The following is a 9,783-nucleotide window of genomic DNA, read 5'->3' on the forward strand; positions in this document are numbered from 1 at the left end:
CATATGGAGTAACCAGTGGCTTCCATTGCTAGTGAGCTCAGTGGCAAGTCAGAGGAGGGAGAAACACAATGGGGGGAGAGAGAAAATACAGTTTTGGTGAGAGAATTAAGGAGGTGCCAATGTCTGTGATGGACACATTGGCATGGGGCCTTGCAAGTGAATGCAGCAAACCTTAGTACCCTCACTTTTTTAGTGGGAACTCAATTAAGCTGCTAGAGTTCATTGTTATCCAGAGTTCAAGTTGATAAGCCTCGACGCATGTCCATAGAAACTGGACTGTAATTCGACGTGCGCGTGACCGGGCGTGAAGGCCCCGGGTATGGAGCATAATGGAGGTATGGGGTTGTGGTGTGTGTGGGTGTGTGTGTTCGGACAAACGCTAAATTTGGGGCAGGAGTTCCATTGTCGTCCACTTGTCTGGCACATCTCTCTCTCTCTCTCTCTCTCTCTCACGAGTCACATGCAACCCACCAACACATCGATAACGCATACATGCTCCCTTTTCCTTACTCGTCTCCTGTAAAATCCCTCCATTTTTATATAAGCTCCCCCGCTTCTTTCTCCCCTCTGTTCTCTCTCTATCCCTGTCTGCTTCATCTGACCCCTCTGTCTTCGCCGCCGTCTCAGTGCCTTCCTCTCCTATCTTCCCTTCCTTGGCCCTCGCCATGGCTCTCCCTGCGCACACCAATGTCATGGCCTCCGCCTCGGCTCCATCCATGCCCTTCGCCACCCTCGACAGCTCGAAATCAGCCCCTCGGGTGCCATCCTCTCGCACCTGCCTGCGTCCTGTTGGGGGCTTTCTTCGGATCCCATCCCTGAAATCTCATTCATTGGGCGTGGTTATGACAGCGACATTACCAAAGTAAGTTCAGTCTTGTCCTAGCAGTAGTCTCAGGGCTCTGGATTTCTCAAGAGGGTTAGGGTTTCCGTATTTGCGAGCATTAGAATTCACAAGATACCTATGTGGCTGTCAGACTTCTCCGACATTGGTTGCAGTAGAGGGGAGAAATGCGAAAGAATGCTGTTGAGATTTAGCTTGAGAAATTGAGTGCCATAAACAGGGGAAGTATGGGGAAAATGCTGATATGCCTGTCATAGATTTTGCTTGAGCAACTGGTTGCCAGGCAGGAGAATAGTGGCTAAAATGCCGATATAAATGATGCTGATACACTCGCCATAGATTTTGTTCGAACTGGTTGTTACACTGGAGAAACGCAAAAACATGTTTTGGCCATGTGCCTCATCAAAGAATGCTGATATAAAAATTGTGCTGATATAAAAAATGCAGATTTACCTGCCATACATTTATCTTGAGCAATTGGTTGCCGTATGGAGAAGGTACAAATGCTGATAATAAGTCTGCCATATAGGAGAAGTATGGCAAAAAGTCTGCATCACAGTCTGCATCTCAAATTTTCTCTGTGCCATATAGGAGAAGTGTGGCAAAAATGCTGCACCTGGCAAAAAGTCTGCATCACAGTCTGCATCTCAAATTTTCTCTGTGCCATATAGGAGAAGTGTGGCAAAAATGCTGCACCTCGAATTCCTCAAATTCTCTCTAGTAATTCTGTACCTCAGATGTTTTTAGTATTTCGTGATGATGTATAGATTTTCCCTTACGTTTTTTAGTAAATTGTGATGATATAAAGATTTAGCCTGAGCAATTGGTTGCCATAATGTAGAGATTTAGCTTGAGCAACTGGTTGCCACATAGAAGCATGGCAAAAATTCTGTATGCATAATAACATGATATATTTATACATAATAACATGCTATATTTTCTAGTACTGTGGCAAAAATCCTGCATGATACATAATAAATACATAGTAACATGTTATGTTTTCTAGTAATTTGTGGTAAAAACGCTGCATGATACATAATAACCTGATATGTTTTCTAGTAATTTGTGGCAAAAATGGTATATGATACACATTGACTTCAAATGTATTGTATCATAGACTTCAAATGTTTTCTAACAATTTGTTGGCTCTCTTGGCTGACGGTCTTGGGCTTTTCCTGTTTTTAGGGAACCAGAAACAGAGGTGTCCCAAAAGGGCTCTTACACCCCCCAAGAGCTTCACAAGCAGGTTACACATTCTATGCCCCCAGAGAAGATTGAGATGTTCAAATCCTTGGAGAGTTGGGCAGAGACTGAAGTCCTGCCCTTCTTGAAGACAGTTGAGAAGAGCTGGCAGCCACAGGATTTCTTGCCAGAGCCTTCCTCAGAGGGGTTTGTTGAGGAGGTTAGAGAACTCCAAGCACGGTGTGCTGAGTTACCAGATGATTACCTGGTTTGCCTTGTAGGGGATATGATTACAGAAGAAGCGCTACCCACATACCAGACAATGCTGAATACTTTGGATGGGGTTCGGGATGAAACTGGAGCGAGTGTCACATCGTGGGCAAGGTGGACAAGAGCATGGACAGCTGAAGAGAATAGGCATGGTGATCTGCTGAACAAGTATCTTTACCTTAGTGGTAGGGTGGACATGAGGATGATTGAGAAGACTATCCAGTACCTGGTTGGGTCTGGTATGGTGAGTTAGCATAACCTACATTGAGTTTTTGATTTGGTATGTCAAACTTTTGTAAGTAGTTTGAGTTTTTGATGGGCTGAACGGTGAGTTGGTTCTAGTTTTTGATTTGAATGTTCAATTTAACATATCTTATTCTATGATCTGGATCATTTGTAGCATCAGAAAATAATGCATGACTGTATGCAGTGAATTGCTTTTTGTTGCTTATTCTCTGCTCCTGATACATGCAGGATCCTCGAACAGAGAATAGCCCTTACCTAGGTTTTATCTACACATCCTTCCAGGAGAGGGCTACCTTCATTTCTCATGGCAATACTGCCAGACAAGCAAAGGATTTTGGTGATCTGAAGCTGGCACAGATTTGTGGAACCATTGCTGCTGATGAGAGGCGACATGAAAATGCATATACCAAAATTGTGGAGAAGCTGTTTGAGGTTGATCCAGATGGAACAATGCTTGCTTTGGAGGACATGATGCGAAAGAAGATATCAATGCCTGCACACCTGATGTATGATGGACTTGATAAAAACATATTTGAGAAATTCTCTCTTGTAGCTCAGAGGACAGCGGTGTACACAGCAAGAGACTATGCCGACATCCTGGAACATTTGATAAAGAGATGGAATGTGGAAAAACTGCCAGGCCTTTCTGGTAGGGGCCAACAGGCGCAGGATTATGTGTGTGGTTTGCCTGGTCGGTTCCGGAAATTAGATGAACGTGCTCAATCAAGAGTTAAGAAGGGGCCCAAGACTGGAACCTTCAGCTGGATATTTAATCGTGAAGTTGCCCTTCTCTGAGAGATGAGATTGAAGCAGTATATGCCAAGTAAAGTACTATATGATTTACAGTTGAGTGTACAATGACTGCCGGGATGATGGGGGATGAATAGATGCATTGTTCTTTCTCTACTTAGTGATGAGGTACTCAAACTAATCCGAAGGTAGGTTCAGTGTATGCAGCTGATGCTTTTATGGACTTACCAGTGAGTTTGGTTAAAAAGACAACAGCCTTATATGAAACAAGCTACTGTGGAAATGCAATTAGGTTACCAACAACTTTAGTCCAGATTCGAACACCTGTATTTGTGGTTCAACTCATTGGAAGAGTAGGTATGCAATTAGGTTACTAGCGACTTTAGTCCAGATTTGAGCAGCTGTAGTTGTGGTCCAACGCATCAGACAGACATAAGTCACCCATTATCTATGTATATATGTTTTAATATTAGTGGCATGTTTGGAATTTAGATGGTAGTTTTTGAGAAATGGTTCAATGTGCCCATAGCATGGGAAAGTTCCAACTGCGTGTTATGTGGATACTGTTTTAAATTTTGCTTCGACAGTTGTAGAAAAGACAGCACTTTCATTTTGTCAGGCAGCTTTCACAGTTTTTGGTTTGTATGATGTTTGGATGGTTTTTGGTTTGTATGATATTTGGATGGAGTTTTCTTGTAGTTTACAAGATGTTGATTGTGCAGCTCTCAAGTTTCTGAATCAAGTTTTTAGTGTTGATTCAAATTAATGTCAGAAGCTTGAGTCATGTACATAGTTTAAGACAACCTGAAAAATTAGTTTTTGAAATTGTGTTGTCAATTCATTGAAGTCTAGTTGAAGGAATGGATTGGTGAACTGTCAATTAAATGAAGTCTAGATAAAGAAATGGATTTTGCTTCAGTTCAACGAAAATGGCATGGTTTGCAATATGGATCTTTAATCTTGAAATCATGTGCTTTCAACTAAGAATACCTTCAAGAGAGTTCAATCTACTTTCCATCTATGGCATAGCTTCGGTTGGGGTTTTGGATCTGGCATCATGCTTGAGTATAAACAGTTACTGTGAATTCTTCAAATTAGCTTCAAATTCATCAAGCACCAGTTTTCATTCTTCTGTTGTTGTGGAATTGCAGAGTGGGAACATCAGAAGATATTATCTTTGTGTACTGTTTGTGTATCTGGGGAGTTAAAATGGGTCCGTAGATACAGGTGAAATTCTAGAATAGCATTTATGGGTCCAAGGAGAAAGGCGAAATTCATTAAGCACTACTGTGAAGGCTTCAAATTCATCAGTACAAAGTAATTTTATTTGTCTGTTCTTGTTATGGAATGGTAGGGTGGGAACCTCAAGAGTATACTATATATTGTGTACTGTTTGTGTGGTTCCCAGTGTATTATCATGTTTTGTGTATCTGGGGAGTAGACATGGGTCCATGGAAAGAGGTGATATTGATCACACTATGCGACCACTTTGATGGATTAACTGCAGTTGGGACTCACAACTTCTGACAGAGTTGAGGTCAAAGTCGCACACTGGGACTCTGGTTCGTTACACATGGAATGATTTTATTGTTTTGTTGTTGCTCGTGTTCTGTTCGTCGTTTCTGTAGACTGACTGTCCAGCCTTCAATCTCTGAGATCAGGCACTCAGACTCACTGTTCAGTGTTTCTCTGACCAGATCATGGATCTTTTCAAGCTTAGCTAGCTTCAATCTTTTGAACTGATGCATTATTTGTTTCAAGGAGGTATAGATTTTATCATGGTTTTTAGCTTCAAACTCATTGTGCAGACCTGTGGGTCAGTAGCTCATCTGAAGTCACATCTAAAAACTGGGTTGAGATAAAAGCTTGACACAACACAATGTGCTTGAATTTTTCATTTGATTGGCTTCATCTTGAACTGGATGGAATAAAGCTTGGCATCACAATGATTTGTCATTCCATAATTGAAGGCCTTGTGTGGGGTCTGTTAATCCTTCCTGTAGAAGGCTGCAGGCTTTTAATCTTCCAAATTGTTACTCAGCTGTCTTGTGAAGTTCTGTTTTGTCAGCCGCAAGTTGTGTCGTAAGTTCCTCACTTAATTTTACCATTTGTTGGGGTTCAGGCTCTCATTCTTACTCTTTGAAGTACTTCAAAATGGTTCCAAGTCTCAACTTCAAGCTCATAATACTTGTTTCAGCCTTCAACTACAATTCAAGTCTTTCGGTTCATGATATTACCACATTGAATTGCACTAACAACAATGGCATCATAATCCTCATGTTTTAACCTTGAAACAACAATGTCATCATAATCCTCATGTTTTAACCTTGAAACAACCGGTTGTTCTTAGCATCAATCCATGGTGTTACATCCAAGTTCCAAGCTTCCTGTTGTCTCATTGTGTTTATTTCTTGAAGTTTCCAAATTGTGTGATTTTGTTGATTCCAAGTTGAATCATACTTCCATGTTTCAAACTACCGAATCTCATTCATTTTGAAGTTCATTTGGATGCATCTTATTGTTCAAACTAAAGCTATAATCAAATAATCAAATGCAGTAGTAAGTTCATTGCATCCATAATCTTTCAAACAAAAGCTATAATCTTATGCATTTTCAAGTTCATTCTTATGTTAGTGTCCTATTTTCTCATTCCTTGTTGAAGGAATAATGCAATCCCCTAGAGCTGCAAGTTGGCATTGGAAGGTGAACAATTTATTTTGAAGTTTAGTGCTCTTCTTAGCACTATTTATGATGTATTTTTCGGTGCGCGCGCAAGTTTTAATGAGTCCCAAGCTTTGTTCAAGCCCATCCTTGGAGTTGTAGACAATGATGAATTGGTAAATTTTGCTATTGAATCTCAGCAACAAAGGTTCCTTCTAACGTTGTCAACACAATGTAGAGGGTGTAGTAAGTGGAGCTCAAGAGGATGCAATGGTTAGTCCAATGAAGCATTGAGTTACAATTTCAATGCCTCAAGGGGTTCTATGTCAAATGCTTATGGTCTCTTTTGATAGAATACAAGTATTGCACCTTCCTATTGCAATATTTGTGGTCCTTTAGGGGAGTATTCTAGGTCACTCACGAAGTCTTAGGGTTTAAAAGAGAGGATGCTAATGTCACAAACAAATGTCCTAAAGGTATTCCTATAAGCTACACCTAAAAGGTCTCTTTCTCTCCAAGAAAATCATTTATGCTAAGCTCTATCTAAGCAAGTCATTCCAAGGTATTAACACTTCAAGGATCTGATTTGAAGTGGTTGGGGGGCTTAAGATAAGGTTTCCTTCAAGTTAAGTGGCTCCTCTTTTACATTAAGTAAGGCTAGTCCAAAGCATGAAACCCTTTGGCCTCTTACAATAGGCAGAGTAGCAAGGTGGGTTTTCTAGGTGCAATATGACATAGGTCACAATATTTTAGGAATGGTTAGGAATGGTGCCTTCCATTAGGGTTTCAATTGAGGAAGGCCTAGGTGGGTATATAGGTATACAAGGTTTCCTCAGGGTATTCCCTTGCTAATACTCTTAAGGGAAATTGATTGTGTGGCTGATAGCCTCTTTCATAGGCACAAATGAAAGCTAAGATATTTTTCTTTGAAACATGACGCTAGGGCGGTATTGTTAAGCCCTAAGGCCAAAAGGTTATTATAAGATGTTCAAGAGGTGACCAGTGAGGTATTCACTTAAAACAATCCTTTGTGAGGATATTGTAATGAAGATTTAGGTTTTTCTGTCAAGCCTAACCATAGTGCAAGCCCCTTGATTCAAGTCCAAGTAGCTAGGGATGGTTGGCAAGTGTACCTTCAAAGGTGGGGGTCAAAATTGTTAGCCCATGGGCTATGTTGAAATGTCAAGATTAATATGACCTAACACTCATGTACTTGGATGACCGTTTCTACATTCATATTACTAGTGTGTTTGGTACTTGTATTTACATAGGCTTTCAATGATACTTTACAGATGGACATTATTTAGTCGACCTACTCGACTTATAAGATATCTATCTAGTCATCTTGCTAGTTAGCATGTTCACATAAGTTACTCCACCTACCTAATTGAAACCAAGGTGCTTAAAAGCATATGTCAATGCTAGTTAGTCCACCGACCTGGGTTACAAGGATTACAAGATATATTGGAGTTGTCTATATAAATATCAAAGCCAAAAAGTTATAGTAGAAGTTTGTGTTAAACAATGTCAAGATATATTGGAGTTGTTTATATAAATATCAAAGCCAAAAAGTTATAGTAGAAGTTTGAGTTAAACAATGTCAAATGTGGTAATTTGTCTATTAATGATTATACATTGAAGATTAAGAGCATTGTTGAAGCTCTTGGATCTATTAAAGTTTAGGTTGATGATGATAATATGGTGCCTGAATGTTTGGATGGTCTAGATGAGGAGCACATGTAGTTCTGAACTTCCATCCACAAAAGAGATACCATTCCTAAATTTTTAGATCTAATATTTACATTGATATTAAAAGAGAAAAACGTAGGTCTTGTTGCATCCAGTTCTCAAAGAAAGAATAGTTTAGAATATGTGCTCTAATCTAACATAAGGAGAGGTAATAGAGGTTGTGGTGGTAGAGGCCATGGTGGTGGCCATAATGGGAAAAATCAGGGGCAATCTCATGACTCGCAGGAGTAGTTGATATATGTGCTAAACACTAGTCTCGAGGTAGGGGGAGCCATAGAATTAGGGGTAATATCATGACTCATAGTAGTTACATGTTAAGTGCTAGACACCAGTCTCAAGGTAGAGAGAGCCATAGAGGATGTGGTAGATAGAACATAGGTTATGATAACATAGAATATTATAATTCTAATGAGAAAGATCATATTAAATATGACTTTTTAGAAAAGAGAACAAGTGGAAATCACATAAATAGAGAAGACAACATGACAATTATGCATCTACCATTAATTAGGGTTGATAATGACAAGTTTTTTTGTTATGTAGCACTTAATGAATGAAGCATATTCATTGGTGAGTGATGATGCATGATATGTGGATTTTGGTGTCTCTAACCATATGAAATCTCATGGAGAATGGTTTAGAGAAATAAAAAAGCTTGAAATGCTTGGTTTTGTAGAAATATGTGACAATACAATGCACCTTATTGCGTATATTGGGAGTGCCCCATTATCTATGTAGGATGGAAAAGTTATGTGTTTGGATGATGTGCTGCATGTCCTTAACATTACAAAGAATTTGGTGTTTGTTAGGAAAATGGTTGAGGAGGGATTGCAAGTAAAGTTTGATAAGGATGCATTGCATTGTATGAGATTTCTAGAATCGATGTAAGTTGGTCACAAAAGATAAGCATGTGGAAGAATGTTTACCTTAGATATAAATGTACTCAAGTTGAAGGATGCTATGTTTGCACAAGGCACAAGTGTAAGAGTTGTGGCTAATATTGACATTTGGCCTAAACATATTGACCATGCAAGTGTGTAGTGGACGGTTGAAGAATATACAATCACGTAAAATTATGATAGGCTTGCCTAAGTTTAAGGTGGCTAATATGTAGTCACGTGAAATTGTGACATGCTTGCCTAGATTTAAAGTGGCTAATATAAAAAAAGTTTGGGAAGCAAGCAAATTGGAAAATACATGAGACATACATTTCCTCATGATAAATATGTAAGCATGCATTTACTTAATGTTGTATATTCGGATATGTGGGTCCTACAAATATTGAATCAATTGCTAGAGATATATGCATTATGTAATCATTATTGATGATTAAGAAGGTATGGGTGTATTTCATAAATGAGAAAAGTGAGGTGTTCTGTTACTTTTAGGATTTTAAAAATTAGTAGAGAAATAAATAGGTGTGCAAATTAAGTACTTGAGGTTAGATAGAAGAGAGTATCTTTCAAATGAATTCAATAATTCTCTGAAGTAGCATGGAGTTTGGTAATTTTTTGAAATAACATGAAATTCAAAGATATTTTACATAGATGTATACTTTGTAACAAAATGGTGTTGTTGAAAGAAAGAACATGCACATTATAGACATGCATGAGAGTTGATGGCTAAGAAGAACATGCATCATTATTATTGGATTGAAGTTACCTTTACAGATTTGAATATTAAAAATGGGAGTCCTATTACTATAGTATGTCATGTGATTCCAAAGGAGAAGTTTATTAGCAAGAAACTAGATTTGTTACATGTTAATGTGTTTGTATGCATTGCATATGTACATGTACTTGATGAGCTAAGAAACAAGTTAGACTCAAAAGCTAAAAAGTATGCATTTATTGGCTATTCCCTTGAGCAAAAGGTTACAAGTGTTATAATCTTGTTGTACACAAGATAGGGCGAGTAGAGATATGATACTTGATGAGATGAACAAGTGAAAACTAGATTGTTACATTAGGGGAGTTTTGAGGTCTCGAAAATGCCTTTTAGGAGATAGAAAGAGAGTGCTCTAGACCAATAGGAGCAAGCCTCCGTAATGGAATTTCTATTTTAAAAAAGGTAAAAAATTATTT

General features: G+C 38.8%; 1 protein-coding gene across 1 annotated transcript; it reads left to right on the forward strand.

The window, feature by feature from the left end:
* Positions 1-458: 458 nt before the first annotated feature.
* LOC148019854 (stearoyl-[acyl-carrier-protein] 9-desaturase, chloroplastic-like) lies at positions 459-3,776 on the forward strand. The gene is made up of 3 exons (XM_087700053.1): positions 459-862; positions 2,027-2,537; positions 2,768-3,776. Exons 1-3 carry the CDS (start codon positions 666-668, stop codon positions 3,332-3,334), a joined length of 1,275 nt encoding a protein of 424 aa, XP_087556179.1. The 5' UTR covers positions 459-665; the 3' UTR covers positions 3,335-3,776.
* The last annotated feature ends 6,007 nt before the right edge of the window (positions 3,777-9,783 follow it).

The sequence above is a fragment of the Lygodium microphyllum genome, chromosome 19, assembly GCF_053477565.2.
Source record: "Lygodium microphyllum isolate KBCC chromosome 19, Lygodium_microphyllum_v1.1.10, whole genome shotgun sequence".
Classification (NCBI taxonomy): domain Eukaryota; kingdom Viridiplantae; phylum Streptophyta; class Polypodiopsida; order Schizaeales; family Lygodiaceae; genus Lygodium; species Lygodium microphyllum.